Here is a 19,273-nt window from a genome sequence, read left to right as displayed (position 1 = left end):
CATTTATAAGTGCCTCATTTTAACAGCTTTCTTGCTGTCACTACTTTCAGTCAGTACTTTTCTGCACTGGATTAGAATCAGCAGGCTAACAGGAGCAATATAAATTGCTAACACTGATGCTGTGCAGCTGCTCTTTTCACAGCAGGCTAATGATAAAATGTGAAGGTCAGGTATCTCTAAATTGCATATGGTGAGATATGAGCAGAGCACTAGAATGACCATGAATTCTCTTGTTAATCTGGATTCTGGCAACAAATTCTTTGTACTCTTATGTGCTAAAGCAGAGAGTACAACTGCTACCTCTGTAATTTGTGCTGGTTTTTTATTCAAGGTTCAACAACCAAGGAAAGCACAGCCCATTAAAACAGGCAGCATGAGCTGTTCAGCGGAAAAGTGAGTAACCTGAAACACCAGTATGCAGCAACAGCCGCAATGGGAGAGACATAGAGAGGTTATGTCTATTATATTTTACAGTTTTACAAAACTGAGTATAGAAACAGATACCAAGACATGATCTAGCATAAAACAGTAATAAAAATAAAGTTACCCAGAAAAAGGTATTTGCTCAAGATTGGCTCATTGGCCATTTGCCAAATTGCTCTTTAATAAAAATTCAATGTTACAATACTTAAGTTTTTTTTCCTTAAATCCTCACCAAAAGGAATCTGTCTGCAAATAAAGCATCTGGAATGTTTTAAAATGAATCAAGTCCCAAATGCTAAAGGAAAACCAAACCCTTTGTAAAACAAAAGAAATAAAAATACAAAGATATGAAAAACATGGTAGAGGATGGTAGCACATTTTCTTTGATCTGAAAACTGAATTAGTAAGTTTTCTTACAGTAGATATAATTTATGGATTCAGGTCCATTGTTAATCAGACATTAAACATATTAGCAGCTGTATTATACAAAAGGCTGCGCTATACCAAAAAGAACATGATGAGTAATGGAATATACTGTATCAATGCTTTCTGTAGGAACCACTAACATCGTAGATAAACAGTACTTTTGCTTCCAATTACAGGCACAGTTATTTTAGTTGAGAAACTAAGGATCAATGCTGTCTATGAATCCCTTCTGTACTCTACCGTGTCACACACAGTTACATCATACCTATTGATAAAATCTTGCTGTATTTGGAGATGGCTACTGGTGGAAAGGGCAGAGTAGCAACTTACATGAAAAAGAAGCAATTCAGAGACAAGAAAGGCAGGAATTTTTTAACAACTGAAATAAACTACATTTGAAAAAAAAAAAGGCAGCATGTCATTTTGGTGTCTAAGGCTAGCATTACATACAACTTGTTCAACACAATAGAGTAGATAAGCAACCCAGGATAAAACTCATCTATTAATTTGACCTGTAAATAATTTTTACTAGCCAAAGGACAAGAATGAAGTTTTCCTTTCAAGCATGAGATTTCCCTTACAAAATATTTTATTCTAGATTCAATCTGTTTAAACATTTCTGTCTATGATATAAAAAGGAGTGTGATTTATATCAGTAGTGTTGTCTATCATGCAAGGATTGAGATCTCTAATATTATCTCAACCTGAATAACAACAACAACAAAAAAAAGACTTGTACTTACCGATATGTCATCACTAAAATCAATTTCATCCAAATCAAGGTATTCAGGGGCTTCCATTATTCTTCTATGGACATTTTGGGTGAGTCAGCACAGTAGTAAAGACCTAATTAAGAAAAGATAATTGGTTTGATGCTAAACAGTCAAAACCACAGAAAAATGGTTTAATATAGTTACTAGATTACTAAAAACATTTAAATTGTAAAATCTTTAATAACTTAATCCTACACGATAAATACAATTTGCCATCTCTGCATAGCATGCAAAAGCCATTTCAGTTTTTAGGGAGAACAGCTAAGTGATACTTAAAGTCAAAAATACTTGATTCAGTATCACTCAGTCCTTCTAGAAGTTCAGGAAAGCTGTAAAGATTTCAGTTGTTGATCACCTCCTGGCCAAGATCTCAGTATGAGGCTTGGAGAGGTGCACTCTGCACTGGGTTAAGAACGGGCCAGAAGAGGGCCAAGACCAGAGAGTGGTGGTGAATGGTGCCACATGCAGATGGCAGCCAGTCACTAGTGGTATTCCCCAGGGATCAGTGCTGGGCCCCATCCTGTTCAATATCTTTACTGATGATCTGGATGATGGCATTGAGTCCATCATCAGTAAATTTGCAGATGGCACCAAGCTGGGGGCAGGTGTTGACCTGTTAGAGGATGGGAGAGCTCTGCAGAGTGACCTTGATAGGCTGGACAGATGGGCAGAGTCCAAGGGCATGAGATTTAACACATCTAAGTGCCAGGTTCTATACACTGGCCTCATCAACCCCATGCAGCACTACAGGCTGCAGTCAGAGTGGCTTGAAAGTGGCCACGCAGAAAGGGACCTGGGGGTACTGGTTGACAGTAGGCTGAACATGAGACAGCAGTGTGCCCAGGCAGCCAAGAAGGCGAATGGCTTCCTGGCCTGTATCAGGAACAGTGTGGCCAGCAGAAGCAGGACAGTCATTCTGTCCCTGTACTCAGCACTGGTCAGGCCACACTTTGAGTCCTGTGTCCAGTTCTGGGCCCCTCCATTTAGGAAAGATGTTGAGTTGCTGGAATGTGTCCAGAGAAGGGCAACAAAGCTGGGGAGGGGTTTGGAGCACAAGCCCTATGAGGAGAGGCTGAGGGATCTGGGGTTGCTTAGCCTGGAGAGGATGAGGCTCAGAGGAGACCTTCTTGCTCTCTACAACTACCTTAAAGGAGGTTGTAGCCAGGTGGGGGTTGGTCTCTTCTCCCAGGCAACCAGCACCAGAACAAGAGGACACAGTCTCAAGCTGTGCCAGGAGAGGTTTAGGCTGGATGTTAGGAAGAAATTCTTCACAGAAAGAGTGATTGGCCATTGGAATGGGCTGCCTGGGGAGGTGGTGGAGTCACTATCACTGGAGGTGTTTAAGAAGTGTAATGGGTTGGGGCAGGTCCCCTCCCCACCACAGGCAGAAATAACGACTCAGACAAACGGATTGCAAAAGTGATGAAAGTTTAAATAGAAAGCAGTGAATGTTACAGAAAACCCACAGCGCAGTGACAAAGAAAGATCCCATCCCCACCTGAGGGTGCATGCAAAACCCCCAGGGCTCCTTCTTCCCCCTCCCTCAGTTGGGCTAGTCTCAGCTGGCCAGGCCTGAGACTGCCCATCCCCCTGTGGCCTTGGGCCCAATCAGGCCCATGGCCGGGAGATCTCTCCCCCAGTTACCAAGTCTCGGAGAGGGAAGGAAAGAGGAAGTGCCAGACTCCACACTGGATCTTATAGTGGTGCAAAGAATTATGGTAGGAAATACACAATTTCCTGTGTCCATCCCTCTGGGCTGGACTTCTGGACACAGGAAGTGAATGCACCAGGGGGGCACCCAGCTCAAACTACAACATGCCACCCCTGTATTTCATACCATAATCTTTGCACCCAAACACATCATCAGATCAGAAAACTTCTGATGACATGTCCGGCGAAGTCCACATCTTCATCTGGGCGTCCACTCAACCAGTCTCTCATTCAGGCTCAAGCATCAGTCCATTCCAGTTGTTCTTCCTCATGTGATGGAACCTCCCAGCGACGCAGTCCTTCTCCTGCAGTGTGAATTCCTTGTGGGCTCCTTGGGACATCCTGGTCACCTGGAAATACCTCACAACTTCTCAGCCAAGCCTTTACTCTCATATTCAGCGGCAAATTCTCCACCCCTGGGGCAGGCCAGTCGGAACAATCCGGCTCCACGACTGCCTTTTTCAATCCATCCAGGGTGCCGCAGCCAACCGCTTTCACGCGGACCAAAGCTACACGGATGCATGTCAGAGGCACTCCGCACCCCCCGGCTGGGCGCTCGCGTACCGAGGCAGGACAGCATCCGGCTGCACAACCTCCACCCCCGGAGGAGGGAGGAGCTGCGCCACAGCCCGCTGAAGAAGCAGGGAGGCGGAGCCAGGTGCTCGGCGCCATTTTCGGAACACGTCCGAAAACGCCAGGGAAAGATTTACAGCTGCCGCCGCCGCCTGAACGCAGCCCGGCTCGGGCGGTGCCGCCGCCGCCGCTTGAACGCGGCCCGGCCCGGCCCCCGCCGTCTCTGTCGCCGCGATGCAGAGTCCAAGTCCAGCAGTCGCTTGCCCGCTCGCCGCGGGTGTCCGCTCCCCGCAGCGGCCGCGGGCCGACCACGCTCTGCTTGCCGCTGCCCCTCCTCTGCTCCCTGCCGCTCCGCAGAGAAGGAGGAGAAGGCAGGTCTCGCCTTCTTAGGCTACTCGAGCATTCTTAAGCTACCCTGGGCAGAAAGTCACAGAAAGAGCCACCCCTCGCTGTTCCCAAGCAACAGGAGGGGCTTCCATGCCATCAGCCACGCACCAGCTATCCTTCTGCAGTATACAGGAGTTCACACAGTCGCCCCGGTAACACAAAACCTGAGCCCCAACTTTCCAAACCCAAACCGACGCCCAGAACTAAATTTAAACTCTCCATCTTTTGCAATCCGAGCTGCAGTTGGCCCCACGTTGGTGCGCCAAAAATGTAATGGGTTTGGGGCAGGTCCCCTCCCCACCACAGGCAGAAATAACGACTCAGGCAAACGGATTGCAAAAGTGATGAAAGTTTAAATAGAAAGCAGTGAATGTTACAGAAAACCCACAGCGCAGTGACATAGAAAGATCCCATCCCCACCTGAGGGTGCATGCAAAACCCCCAGGGCTCCTTCTTCCCCCTCCCTCAGTTGGGCTAGTCTCAGCTGGCCAGGCCTGAGACTGCCCATCCCCCTGTGGCCTTGGGCCCAATCAGGCCCATGGCCGGGAGATCTCTCCCCCAGTTACCAAGTCTCGGAGAGGGAAGGAAAGAGGAAGTGCCAGACTCCACACTGGATCTTATAGTGGTGCAAAGAATTATGGTAGGAAATACACAATTTCCTGTGTCCATCCCTCTGGGCTGGACTTCTGGACACAGGAAGTGAATGCACCAGGGGGGCACCCAGCTCAAACTACAACAAGAAGAGACTAGATAGGCCACTTGTTGCCATGGTTTAATTGATTAGATGGTGTTGGGCGATAGGCTGGACTCGATGATCTTGAAGGTCTTTTTCAACCTCGTTAATTCCATTCTATTCTATTCTACATGACCCTGCAGCCATAGCTGCATTAATGATTCTCTTAAGCATAGTATTACATTACTGTCCTGTATAGTAACATACAGTAACTTCTGATACTGTATGTGGGAAATTGTGATGAATCTGTGGACCCTTTGATGGACCAAGAAGAGATTAACCTTGAAAATATTGCTGTGTATCCATGAGAAAATATTGTTATGCACCCGTGAATGAATACATTGTTGTGTACCCTTGTATGTCTAGAAAATCCCTCAGCTGAATATGTAGTTTGTTTGAGGCAGAGACACTGCAAGATTGAGATAGAAGTACAGCAGAAGAAGAAATCTGGATTTAGCTCAGCAGATAACTGTAGCAATGTATCAGCAACCAATAGCTTGTGAATAGCTCGCTAACCAATCAGATGTAGCCACACTGATATAGCATACATACAAATATGTATTGCTTGCGGAAAGAAACCTCTTTGTACTCTGCTTATCACAAGTATATGAGTTTGTCACTTTTGTCATCACCTAAACAGCAACAACTGGTGACCCCAACATGATTTGAGGCTGCTGGTGAATGCAGCGGTTATGGAGCCCAGTGAAGCTCTGAGAGCAGTGGGGAACACTGCCTTGGTCCAGACCTGCACTTTGACACTTGCCTGGGTGAGGTAGGTGAGCCACTGGGAACATAATGGGATAAAACGAAGGAAGAGGACTTGCTCCTTGGGACCTGGAAATCATTACTGAAACATAGAGGTCTAAAAATTGGTGACTATGACTTATGAAGGTTACTCTTGTGGGGTAAGCAGCAAGGTTTCAAGCCTTCCTCTACCACTGCTTTCAGCATTGCTGCAGAGCAGAAGCTGGGTAGTCATTTGTGGGACGCCATATCAAAAGGAGATAAAGAAGTTGTGGATATGGCTACTACCTGGAGCTTACTTAGTGATGAACTGAATGATATTAATGAGGAGTGGGACAAAAAGGAGGAGGAAATAATGGGGGAGTTGAAAGAAAGAGCAATTGATTTAGCTATGGGGGAGGTTAATAGATCAGTGGAGGACACACCAGCATCCTCTGCCCCCACCCCAAGCCTAGCTGCTCAGGAGCACTTTCAACAGCACAGAACATAAAAGGCACTGGTGAAAATATATTTTCCTCTCCTAATGAGCAACTTAAACTCCCCACAAAATGTTAAAGTCCCAAAGACTTTGCTCAGATACCACTGGCTTATCAACCTCCAAGCCATCAGCTGAAAGAACATTTAAAAAGAGGGGAATATAATCAGCTTAATGATCTACAGACACCACAGCAGCAGTTTCCTTCTTTACCATCTGACAGTGAGGAAGAGAATGAGGGGGAAGTTTTAACTCAGAGTGTGCAAGTATGAAAGACTGAGGAGGACCAAGGGAGAGGGGGCTGTTGATCTTTCGGCACATCCGCCCCATGGACCTTGCCTCCCTGTAGTGTGACTGTGACCCTTTACTCACCAGTGAGATTTTGCCATCATGTTCATTGGAAAGCTGCTGCAGAGGATGATTGGGATTTAGTGGAAAAGCTGGAAGTGCCACACGTAATTGCTGCTCCAGAAGAATTGCATTCCCACATGGGTGTTTCTGATGACACAAATACCCGCCTAAGGTCAGCAATCCATTCCTGACCAGGGTGTACCCAGCTCAGCAGGTCCCACCTTGTGTGACAAACTGTCAGCCAAAACAAGGGGATCAGCAGGGATGGATGTATGCACAGCAGATGTAATAACTATCTTAGACAAAAGGGGTGCACCGGGTGCCTTTGGATGCATGGGGACTGACTGGTGGAGGGCTTGGTGCTCTTTTGATGGGACAATCAAGTAGTGCCCTTCAAGGATTGGTGGTACATGCACGGGTAATTGATGCGGATGATGTGGGACAAATTTGTGCCTTGATATCTACTGTTACACCACCTACAACAATTGATAAAGGGACTCGAATTGCTCAGCTAGTACCTTTTGTGAGCTGTGTTTCCAAAACAGAACAAACTATCCGTGGTGACAGAATTTGGATCGTCAGGGAGACTTTTGCATCTTCTCCCCGACTCTGGTGTTTCAAACAGTGCGATGGTACCAGCCCGGCAGAAGCGAGCGGCGGTGACGACTGCAAAGCCCCTCCCATAGCCCAACCAGAGACAGCGGCGGCGACTCCTGTAACTCTCGTACATCATCAGCAGCGGCGGCTACAAGCCCTTGATTATTTAAAGAAACACTACTCTATCTTTCAGAGCCAAGAAACTAGTGAAAAAGCAACTTCGGAGCAGAAAGCAGCTTCCCCCCCAACACCAAGTGGCCACAGCAGTTTTGCGGAGCCTGTCAGTTCCCCCTTCCCCCTGCCTTCGCTATCTCGGTTCTCTCTCCCTTGCCTGCAAAAGCTGTGAAAAATAGTCAACATTTTGTTAGTGCAAACCTGATATGGATGATGCATTATTTCTGATTGTACGGGATATTGGAGATTTGTTATTTTGATGGTTTTAGTAGCTAAGTTTTAATAGTAAACATAATGGGTACTTAGGTATTTAGTGATTATAATAAGGTATGTCAAATAATAAGATATAAGTGATAATGGGTAAGTTTAAGTAGAATAAGTTATTTTAGGAGTTGACAAGTCAAGGTTTTTCTCTCTGGTTCGAACCTTCTTTTTTTGTATGCTATGGCATTTCAAAAGAGCTCTATGTAATATAGGTGAGGGTTGTGGTAAATAGGTTTTAGTTTTTAAAAAGCATGATTTAGTTAATTTAACATCTTTTTGTTCCTGTTTTAGACATTGATTTGATGATTTTAGTTTAACATAGTTAAGTTTTCTTGGGATTTTTGGTATTAAGCATAAGTTAGGAGTTTGATATATGGATATTATAAAACGAGGGTTTTTCGGTCTTCTCTTTGTATTCACAATAGCATTGAGATAAGAATTATTAAAAATAAAATAAAAAAAGAAAAAGGACAATTATGATATATCACACAGAAGTTTAGCCTAGGGGAAAAATAAAAAGTCTAGGAAAGGGATGCGTATTTTATCACCCACAGGTTTTAGTGGTATCAGCAAGGAAAAGCCAACCCATGTCATGACCTGGAAACACTGATTTTTGCAACTCAGTGCTGCAATCATCTCAGCAGATGACAGCACAAGAATCAAGAGGATGGAACAAACAGCAGTGCCAAGGAAAATCAGCAAACCTACCCAACACTCACGGCAATGACTGTCATGATGAGAGCAAAAGCATCAACCAGAGGCTGATTGCACAAGAACATCACCAGAAAACATTTGAATTAGGACTGAACATCATGATTGCTTAACTGTTGTGTGACTAGGGAATATGTTCACATGGATTTATATGTTAACAGTCAGTCATAGGTAATATTAAAAGGAAGGTCAAAGTGAATTACAGTACAAAAGACATTTTCATTTTAGGAAATTTTTTAAAAAGGGGGGGGAGTACAGGTATTATGTCACAAGAAAGAATAATTAAAGCATGCTACGTTCTCAAATTTTCATGCTATATGTGGTCTTAAGTGTGGTTTAACGAAATTTATGGAGGACATAACAATTTTGGAAGCTTTAGTTGGGAGAAATTTGAAAGAAAAAACAACACTACATCAACAGTAGGAACAACAGGACTCAGATCAGTATGCTAGGATGAGTAAAAAAGGATTATTGTGTTATGTTTAATTTTACATCAGGCAGAGCCATGAATATTCAGGATGTCATCTCTGACCCAGCGAGTGGCCTTTTCACTCTTGCTGTCTGCCTGTAGGTATTTTCCTTATCTGTGCAGATAGAGCCTGGCCAGCCCTACCCTCATGGATCAAGGGAGGACCTTGCTGACACTAAACTATTCTGTGATTTTTGACCATCTTAGAAAAAGGCAAAGGTGTAACATTCATGCCTTTGAAGCAGATTGAAAAAGACAATGCTGAAGATTGGGTTTGCTGTATTTGTAGGTCTTTGTATTCTAATCCCTGTGTATGTGTTCGGGGCAGAACTCCTATGGTTAATCAAGTCTTGTTTATTAATAAGAAAAGGGAAATGTAAGAATTGGAAGTAGCAAGATCTAAGCTCTGCTTTAAGAGAAACCTGTCTGAAAGAAGCAACTGTCCTGTTTGTGTCTTGACCTTGTAACGTAAGTGGAAAGGAATGTTATTTTAGTGCAGCTGGAAGCCTTGCTGTCTTTAACCATACATTATGCCAGTTGTGTTAGAATGAGCTAATTGGTACAGCTCTGAGTATTGTATCTTTTAGGGGTTACCATCTGTTAGACATGCTACATTACAGAATAGGGCTGTTGTAGATTTCTTGTTACTTGTCCATAGACATGGATGTAAAGACTTTGATGGGATGTGTTGTTACCAGGGTGGATACAGTCTCTTATTAATATTGGATTGTTGATTTTATTGATTGCTTTTGCTACATTGTTAATTTTACCTTGCTTGCTTTTATGTATGCCAAGAATGTTAGGTTAGAATCATATAGTTCTGTTGCCTTTTGTTTCTGCTTGTTATAGAGTTGTTAGCCAAACTTCATAGCAAAAGAATAACTTCATTATAATATGTGTGAACAACTAATAGCAACTAACAGTTAACAGTAGAAATCACTTATTTACAACAATTATTGAGATAACAAAGAATGGCAGTAACAAAAATAAGGATAACAGCACACATCGACACACCTAAACTAAAATTCTAAGCTGCCTTCGATCGACTACCTCAGCATCTGGGTGCAGCGTGGTGCAATGAGTGGTGAGGGCTCACCCCGAGAAAGGAAGAAGTAACAGGAAAGGGAATAGCCTTGATTTCTTTGGAATCAACCATGTAGGGTGAGAGGGCCTTAACAGAACTAACCTCTCTGGTTGCTCGGAGGGCAAACAAGTGCTCGTCTAGGCCTCTCCTCTCTGGTGGGTGACAGTAGCCTAATAGCCTAATGGTGAGAAAACATTGCAGCGTTATAGCCAAGTCAGGAAATTCTTCCTGGTGTTTCGTTATGGCACTGTAGAGAAACATTGATGGACCATTGGTGGACTGGGCTGCTATCTCGGGAAGCTCTGGAAATGGCTCTGGGATGGTCTCATCCTCTCTGCCGGTGGCCATCTCTTGCGGCTTGAGTGGTAACACCTCCTGGTTCAGGTGTGAGAATGCACAACTCCAACCTTGCGCATGCACTATAACTCTCTATGGCTCAGTCATGATGCTGTGATGCATGTTGAAATCAAGGCCATAACTAGCAAAAGAGTTTCTGTTCTATATAATTTTTTACCTTTTGTTGTGAGCCCCACCAATGTTGAGCCAACGGTACGGTGTAAACTACCTTGCAAAAAGAACCGCTATAAATTGTGTTGTTAGAGCAAGATCATGGTTGTCAAGAGCTTGAAGAACTGTGTTGCATGAATCTGTTAGATCATTCAGTCTCTATAAAAAAAGCGTATTTAAGAACTGGAACAGGAAGTAACACTTTTGCAAATAGATATTGAAGGATGGTTTGAAGGATTATTTAAGGGGATGGGGACTCTCTGGATGGCTTCCCTCAATTGTCAAGACCAGGTTACTGGTTTTGGTAACTGCGCTACTGCCTCAGCAAATAACTGTAGCAATGTATCAGCAACCAATAAGAATCTTGTGAAGAGCTTGTTAACCAATCAGATGTAGCCACACTGACATAACATACATACAAATATGTGTTGCTTGCAGAAAGAAACTTTACTTTGTACTCTGCTTACCACAAGTGTATGAGTTTGTGCTTTTGTCTGCCATCTAAACAGCAACAACTATAGATTTTTTTCTGTTCAGAAAGGTAGAAATGAACTGTGCCATGCACAGAAACCAAAATCTTATTATATCTTATCTCCATTTAAATGGGCAGACTAACAATCAATGCAGTCAGTGCTTTACAGATGAATGATTTCTCTCTCTTCAACCTGCAAGTTCATTCCCCTGAAACAGTAATCATGGCAAAATGAGAATTACATCAACGTGCACTCATTATCAGGAGCCTTAACCATTTCCTCATAGCAAGGATAAAAAGAAAACTCTCTTGAAAAAGAAGAAATATGGCTGGAAAAGCCAATATGCAATTCTGAATAATTTGGAGCTTAAAAAATCAGAAGATCAGAGACAATAAAATTCTTACTATATTTTTAATCATAACTAGAATAAAGTTGTGCATTATCACTACTGAGAAGTACAGCAGTAGCAAAAGTAGAAAAAAGAAGCTATTTCAACAGAAGCTGAAAAAGTGTAATGACTTTTTAAAATAATGTGAGGCACTATGTAAGTGTTAAGTATTACAATGGAAGCAAATCAAATCCTTCTAGAACTCACACATTTTTTAAAAAGGGAAATGCCTGTGGAAAAATAATATTGTAAGCCTAGTTTATTCATATGACAAATGCCAATAAAAATGTTCATGAATAAATAACTCAGCTGTATAGGTCTAAATAAAGGCACAGAGACATTCCTACACAGTTAAGAATGTCCTAGGATATGGGGTTCGAAGAAAATGCTTTTCTGCAGGTGTTACACATATTGGCAAACAAAGCTTCAGCCATTAATCTCCTTCATAATACACAACTCAAGCACAAGGCTGATACTAAGACATCTGTTCTTGGAAAGTTTCTGGAAGAACCAAGAGTAAAATCTGCAGCTGAAAGAGCTACAAAAGTAAATTTTTACTTCTCAGTAAGTTACTGAAGATAAAGGACTATTGAGCAACATTTTCTCTTTAAATGAGGAAAAAATACACAGATCTTCTTTAATGTACTAGAGCATTTCTGTTTCTTGCAATATGAGAATGAAGGAACTGGGGAAGAGAAGCTGGGGAAGCAGGCAAAAACAACCTCAGCGACCTGTTATTGCCTCTCACTGTGGCTGTTAGGCTTGAGTGAAAGGCAAGGAAAAGACACGGCTACAAAAAGGTAAAATTAGCACAAAGCCCTCAGCCCAGCTCGATACGAGGAAACGTAAGTAGCTATAATGTGAAACTTATCAGAAGCTTTTCATTTTGCACAATTTCCAAATGTCAATAAACAGAGGGAAGCACTAAAATCCTTCCTTTAAAAAATCCTTGCATTAAAGGGAGTCGGTATTTGTGAAAAGGTGTGACGTAACCAAGTCTATAGAATCTTTTCTACATTAAATTCTGCTTTCTTAACAGAAACACAGAATTTCAGTATTTTTTTTTTAGGGTTTATGCTTTAATGTATTGCATTTGAGAGACACTACAGCTTACTTATGGAAAAGTTCCATGTCACTGTATCAGGTTTGTGCTGCAGGCTTTTGAAACCAGAAGGGCTACCAGTGTGGCTTCTGTGAGAAGCTGCTAGAAATTTCCCCTGTGTCCAAGCAAGACAATGCCAGCAGGCTCTGAAATGGAACAACTGCTGGCCAAGGCTGAGCCCATGAGCAATGGAGGTAGCGCTTCTGTGATAATGTGTTTAAGATGGGAAGGAAAAACCTGGTGCACAGTAGCAGCTGGGAGAGAGGACTGAGAAATTTTGAGAAAAACTGCCCCGCAGACACCAATGTCAATGAAGAAGGGAGACGAGGTACTCCCAGCATCAGAGCAGAGATTCCCCTGCAGCCCGTAAAGTGCTCCACTGGAGTAGTTGGGTGTACCCAAAGGAGGCTGTGACCCCATGAAAAGCCAGTAACAGAGCTGGATCCTGGCAGGACCCATGGATCTGTGGAAAGAGAAGTCCACACTGGAACTGGTTTGCTGTTAGGACTTGTGACCATGTGCGTGACCTAAGCTGGAGCACAAGAATAGCATGAGGAGCGTCAGAGACAATGTGTGATCAATGGATAGCAACTCCCATCACCAATGTCCCTGCTCTGCTCAGGTAGGAGGATGCAGAGGAATCAGGAACAAGAGTGAAGCTGAACCTGGGAAGGGAGGGGCAGATGGAAGCTGTTTTAGTTTCTGTGTTTGTTTCTCACTATCCTACTCTATTTTTAATTGGCAGTAAATTAAATTAATTTTGCCCAAGTTGATTCTGGTTTGCCTATGATGGTAATTGGTGAACAACTAACTGATCTTAACCCATGAATCTTTACATCTTATTTTCAGGAGAAGGAATGAGAGAGTTGCTGGGTGGGCATCTGAGAGCCAGTGAAGGTCAACCCATCACAGTGTCCCTCCACAGGGGTCAAGACTAGTTGTCAGTTTATCACTACAACTATTGATACCATGCAAACAATATTATTAAGTCAGTTTTAGAAGCAAGATAAATGCCAAATCTACATGTACTGTCCTACACAAATGACAGAATTGTAACTCCCACCCAATATGCCTTAAAATCGATGGAAGAGATAAATAAGCTACTCTAATCATGCCACATAATAAGCCAGAATCAAGAAGTTACCTGAAGTTTTTGTTTTGCAATTAAAATTGATTTATTCAGATAAAAAAACACTCCATAACTTTAAAGAAAGAACTACTATTCCAAATTACCATGTACCTCAAGATTTCAAAACAGAAAGATCCCAACCTTACAAATTTATTTGTAATTCAAAACTGAAAGAAGCCAATGAGGCAAAAAATTCCTACATTTATCCATGGCTGACGGAAGAACTACATTATACCTACAGGTGAATAAAACTTGTCATACTGTTGAACAATCTTGCAACATTACCTTGTCTAATATCTCTTCAGAACATAAAGACAATAAAACATACAAAGGCTGAAGAAGTTGGTTACCAAACCCTCATTTTCTTTACAGACACTTAGCTTTCTGAAGAGTGTTCCCTCACATGTAAAGAAAGGGCAAAAGACTCATGAAATCTCTTCATTGTAAGATTTTTCGTTTGTTCCTTCATGAGGTAAAACTGGACAGCAATTCAGAACAAATACTATGATGAAGTGTTTCCCATGACTATACTTGGATTCCTATTGGAGAGGTGCCCGCTTTTTTATACAATTTAACATAGTGCAACTACAGCAGGTATAATGCAAACCACATGGTAGGCACAGTATTCAAGAGTTGTGACTATTTTGAGACCTTTGCAGTGGCTGAATCAAATATATCACGATATATAATTAAAAAAAAAAAAAAATAAAGCCCAATGAAGTATTAGAGGGAACAAATCCATCAGTTTCTGCAAACACTAAAACTCAGTTCTAGGCTGACAGCATGCATTAGGCTACAGGTGAAATGCATATACCGTTTGCAGATTTCTTTTTTGAGTAGATCAAACCTGGGATATGTCTCACCAGTCTCAAAAACAATTATACCAACACCAATCCCTAGGGACTGCTGTGCCTTTTGAGGATGAGGGAGACCCAGTCTGGGAACAGCAGGAATGCTTTAAAAGCCAGTCCTGATCAGCCTGCTGCTCATTTTGCATTCATTGCATTCCAATGAACACCAAGTGAAAAGAAGGCCAAACAGGTGAGCATTTGCTGTATCTCAATTAACTGAGTGAATGAAGAGATTGGAATGGTAGGCAGAAAGTAAGCAAGCATCTTGCTCTGCCTGCAATATGAAAAACTGTGAACTAAGAGCAAAACTGATTGTGGTAACAAGGTTGCAGCAAATTCAGTAGCTTTGAAAGCAATATGATCTGGTACCTTAGTTGAAAAAGCCTCAGTGCTCCATGTGAAAGACTAAATACAACAGGGAACACACAATAAATCTCCTTTATTGAGTGAAGGCTAAACAACTAATTAAGAATGAATAATTTTAATTTAACAAAAACAAATAATTAAAAGATGTGCTGTCAATTAAATGTCTACTTCACTTGTAACAGTAAGAAATCCTGCTAAACACCACATAGGATTTTATTTTCCACATCTCAGAACTGCTATACGAAAATATTTGGGGATTTATTTAAACTTTCAATAAAGTATAAAGTAAATTAGATGTAAATACTTCTGCAGTGGTTGGCAAAATACCATTTCTTTAAGAACAGTTAATTTTAAAGAGTTAGGCTTTAAATGACAGTTGCTTTTCAATTAGGGGATAAGGTTACATTTTACAATTACAGGCCTACGATAACAAAACAAACATACTGGCCTTTCCTAAGCAGAAGCTCTATTAGCTCAAGATGACAAGAATCATGGGCACAAAGACTACATCTTTAATTTCAGCATACAGTACATGTTTCAGATAATGCTGCGAATCTGGTGCCTGAATTTTATATCTAACATTAAGAAACGCTGACAGCACAACCCAAAGTTTCTTCATTTTCAAATAAACAGAACAGCACAGCATTACATTATATAAAATCTGTTTAGCATGCAATTAAAAGACCAGCATATGAGTAAAATCTACAGTTCAGGAAGGAACATCATCTATCAGCACTAGAACTTTTAATTCAGCTCCCCCAATCTCATATTCTACAGCAACAGTGAAGTTATACCTAAATGATGCTGACCATGTGTGCTGTTTTGAGCTTCAACCAGAGTTTAAAAGCTCAAATGGTAGCAGATTGAGATTCCTCCCCCCTCCCTTTCCTGGTAAGGCAAAACAAAATAACAACCAAACAAAAAAATTATGTAGGGGAAAGAGGCGGCAAATTCATGAACAAAAGAGTTTGGAATCAGTTTGGAAGAGGTAAATTTTTAACAAAATATATACATAGCAATAACAGGGAGGGTTTGCAAAGGTAAGGGATAAGGATAAATAGGAAAATATACAAAGCCAAGCCTGGATGGCCTTGTATTCCCTGGATACAAGTGCATTCAGCTCTTTAGAAAAGCATGGATGCAGCTTGAAAAATGGGCCCCAACCACGTGGTCACAGGAAGCAGCAGCAGATAATCTCTCTCTCTAGCAGGGAAGCAGGGAAAGAGAGAGCAGTAAAAGATGTCTACCCTTTTTAATAGGCTTGCTGCACAGGACAGGAGAGTGGAATAGACCACCTTTGATCCAGGGCACCCCTCCTCCTGGGAGGGGGAAAACCAAGTCTCTCTCTGCCCACCTGGATCAAGTTTCTTTTGTCCACTTAGGGGCTGGGTTCTTTCCTCAGCCCCCATCAAGGACAGGTATAGCCCAGCACACCTTGTAACCCCTATTTACTTCACAGCATTAAAAAAAAAAAAAAGGCAGCATTGTAGTATATTCAGGAACACTGCCAAAATTACAGGATATGAGAGCTGGACTACTGAATGAAGAAAGTCTGGATATTTGGTATTAGCAAAGCTAGTCTGGGCTACTGCCACCACTGTCTCCAGCTATACCACCACTTACTGTTTCTTGTGCTCCCTAGTTGGTGCCTAGCTGTGAGTTGTCGCATATTAAAGACTACATGTTCTTTGAGACAGGTATTGTGTAGTCACTCTGCATTTGTCTGGCTTTTTGCATAGCCTGTGTCCTTGTCTATTAACAGAGCTCCATAGTACAAGAGTAATCCAGTTAAAAAATATACATGATGCAAATACACTGCAGTGGACTCTGGAATAGGCCTTATTTGATGTTTTGTAGGAAATCCTCAGAAGAACTGAAAATTTTTATTCAACAAATTCAGATGGTGCCCCTGCAGGTGATAAATGCAGAATACAAGGATAAAGCATCAAAGACACAGAAAGCTTATTTTAATCTATTTAGAACAGAATAGATTTTCATTGGAAAGGACCTGCAATGATCATCTGGCTGTGAGCAATACTTTAATACTACACATACACAAAGTCTTAGAAGATCCCAGCTTCTCATTCATATTTACGTTCTCTTCATCATCTCTCAGGCAAAACTATTTGGATATAATCAATAAATATTCAAGCACATGACTTTCAGAATGTAAAGACCAACACTGCAGCTCAAATGGAGCGTAATTTTCTTTTCAAGTAAACCACTTTAGCTTCAAGCATTCATATCAAGTGAGAAGCTGACATGGATAGACTATGCTGACACTTCTAAGTCACATAAGGGTTTGTGGTATGATAATGCTGCCTGAAATGCATTGTGGAACCAATTTTCATCACCTTTTAGGGATCCCAAACTGTTTTGGCTTTTTTAATCACATGAAATAACACTTTTTTTCTATTACTTGGCATCCTCAGTGCCTGGATTGTCTATTATTGACTGAGCACTTTCGCTGTACTAGTTTGTTTTATTTACTTTTCTTCTTTCTATGTAAGCCAAGAAAAAAATATTATGGAAAGGAAATTATCTGTCCAGTCAAATTTTAAATAAATAAATAAAGGGAAGGCTCGACAGGAGCAAGGGGAGATTAAAACAGGAATAATTTTAAACAACAACAGGGGGGGAAAAAGAAAGCTAACAGTGAAGTTGAAAAATTATCTGACTTATTCCAAGGAAAAGGAATGAATTCTGAAACCAGGATTACCTTACCCTTATCATATTTATTCAGAATTTTGCCGGAGTTTAAAAGTTCACAGCAGCAATTCATAATGGCATGCCACTTTTAAAGTAAAATAAAAGCACTGCTTTTAATCACCATGCAAATACCATCAGTGCAGAAACTACACCGATAGGACCAGGAGAAAGAATGCAGCAAAGCACAACACTTTTCTGAGACCAAAAGATGCTATTTTTAAAATTCAGCTTCAGAAAACCCCTGCATTCCAGACATGTAGAAACCGTGGCCACATCCCTGGAGAGGGACAAATACTGAGACTAGTTCTGTTTCTTACAAAATCAGTGCACATTCAGCACTGGTTTTAGATAAGAACAAATGTCTTTGCATCTGGCCAAATATAATCAAACTTGGCTCTGAGTCATCCACCTAGAACTCAAGATCACATGTTCATCTATACTGCTTGGATATAAAACAATCATATGGAATTTTAAGGGAGATTAATTGGCAATGTAAGCTCGCAGCCCAGAAGGTCAAGCATATTCTGGGTGGCATCAAAAGAAGTGTGGCCAGCATATCAAGGGAAGTGATTTTGCTGCTGCAGTGGGCTCTTGAATCCCCAGCACAGGAGACATGGATATATTACAGCGGTTAAGAGGAGGGCCACAAAAATTATTGGAGTGCTGGAATACCTCTGCTAAGAGGGAAGTCTGAGAGAGTTGGACTTGTTTAGCCTGGTGAAGGCTCTGGCGAGGCCCTTCAGTACTTTAAGGGGGTCTATAAGAAAGATGGGAAGAGTCTTTTTTTAACAGGGTCTGTAACAAAAGGACAAGGGGTAATGGTATCAAACTAAACGAGGATAGATTTATACTAGATATAATGAATTCTTTGTTATAATGAGGGTGAAAAAATACAGGCTGCCCAAAGAGGTGGTAGACACCCCATCTATAAAAACATTCAAGGTCAGGATGGATGGAGCACTGACCTATTTGATCTAGTTAAAGATGTTACTGTTCATTGCAGAGAAGTTGGACTACATGACCTTTAAAGGTCCCTTCCAATCCAGACTGTTCTGTGATGTCAAAGAAGCTATGTGGGCACAGGTGGTAGCATGTGGTTCACCACTCAACTCTTCTACCCTCATGAATTGCAGGGGAATTCATCACAACTTGAGGCATATTAACATCAAGTATTATTGAAAATTACAGTGACTGTAATATATATGTCAGAATGCACAGGATGAAGACAAAGTATGCTTATTAAGACACAGTTCCTCTATTGATGCTTTTTTTTTAACATACTGAACAGTGCTCCACAAAACTTACTGCAATAAGGAAGTGCTACTTCAAGAATGACACCTGAGCTCCAGAAAAGCAGATGTGAGCTTTGACATTAATAGCTGTGTGATGAAGATGTCACCCACCTGAAGGCAAGGAATGTCTGTTTGGCTTATAGGATGTACCTCAAAAAATGGACACTTACAGTGACCTTACAAACAGAAATTTTAACAATAAATTTTAAAATGGTTGCCCATCAAATAGTAATAAATTCAGAAAGGAAAAGTTATTTTCTCAAAGGAAAAAGTTAAAAACTTGGCTAATACGCTTTTACTACTTTTATAAACCCCCAGAAGTAATTCACATAGATCAACATTACCCCCCAAAACAGAACAGCTGTTAAGGTTAAAGCACAGTACAATTTAGGTTGGAAGGATCCACCTGAGATCATTTAGTCTATCATCTCTGCTCATGTAGGGTCAGCTTGAGTAGGTTAAGCACAAGACTGTGTCCAGTTGGATTCTGAGTATCTGCAAGGATGAAGACTCCACAAATCTGTGCCAGTGCTTGACCAGCTACTTTGTGTCTGCTCCCTCT

The 19,273-nt window shown here is 41.5% G+C and overlaps 1 protein-coding gene across 1 annotated transcript in view; it reads right to left on the bottom strand.

The window, feature by feature from the left end:
- The window catches only part of SNCAIP (synuclein alpha interacting protein), a 100,776-nt gene that overhangs the window by 56,211 nt on the left and 25,292 nt on the right, over window positions 1–19,273 (bottom strand). The window contains exon 2 of the mRNA XM_054178424.1: window positions 1,593–1,695. Coding sequence (XP_054034399.1) covers window positions 1,593–1,649 — 57 coding nt within the window. The 5' untranslated portion in view covers window positions 1,650–1,695. The remainder of the gene's footprint in view (window positions 1–1,592; window positions 1,696–19,273) is intronic.

Source organism: Dryobates pubescens, chromosome Z (assembly GCF_014839835.1).
Source record: "Dryobates pubescens isolate bDryPub1 chromosome Z, bDryPub1.pri, whole genome shotgun sequence".
In the NCBI taxonomy this organism is placed as follows: Eukaryota; Metazoa; Chordata; class Aves; order Piciformes; family Picidae; genus Dryobates; species Dryobates pubescens.
Note: the sequence above shows the minus strand (reverse complement) of the source record. Positions and strands in the feature narration are given on the sequence as shown.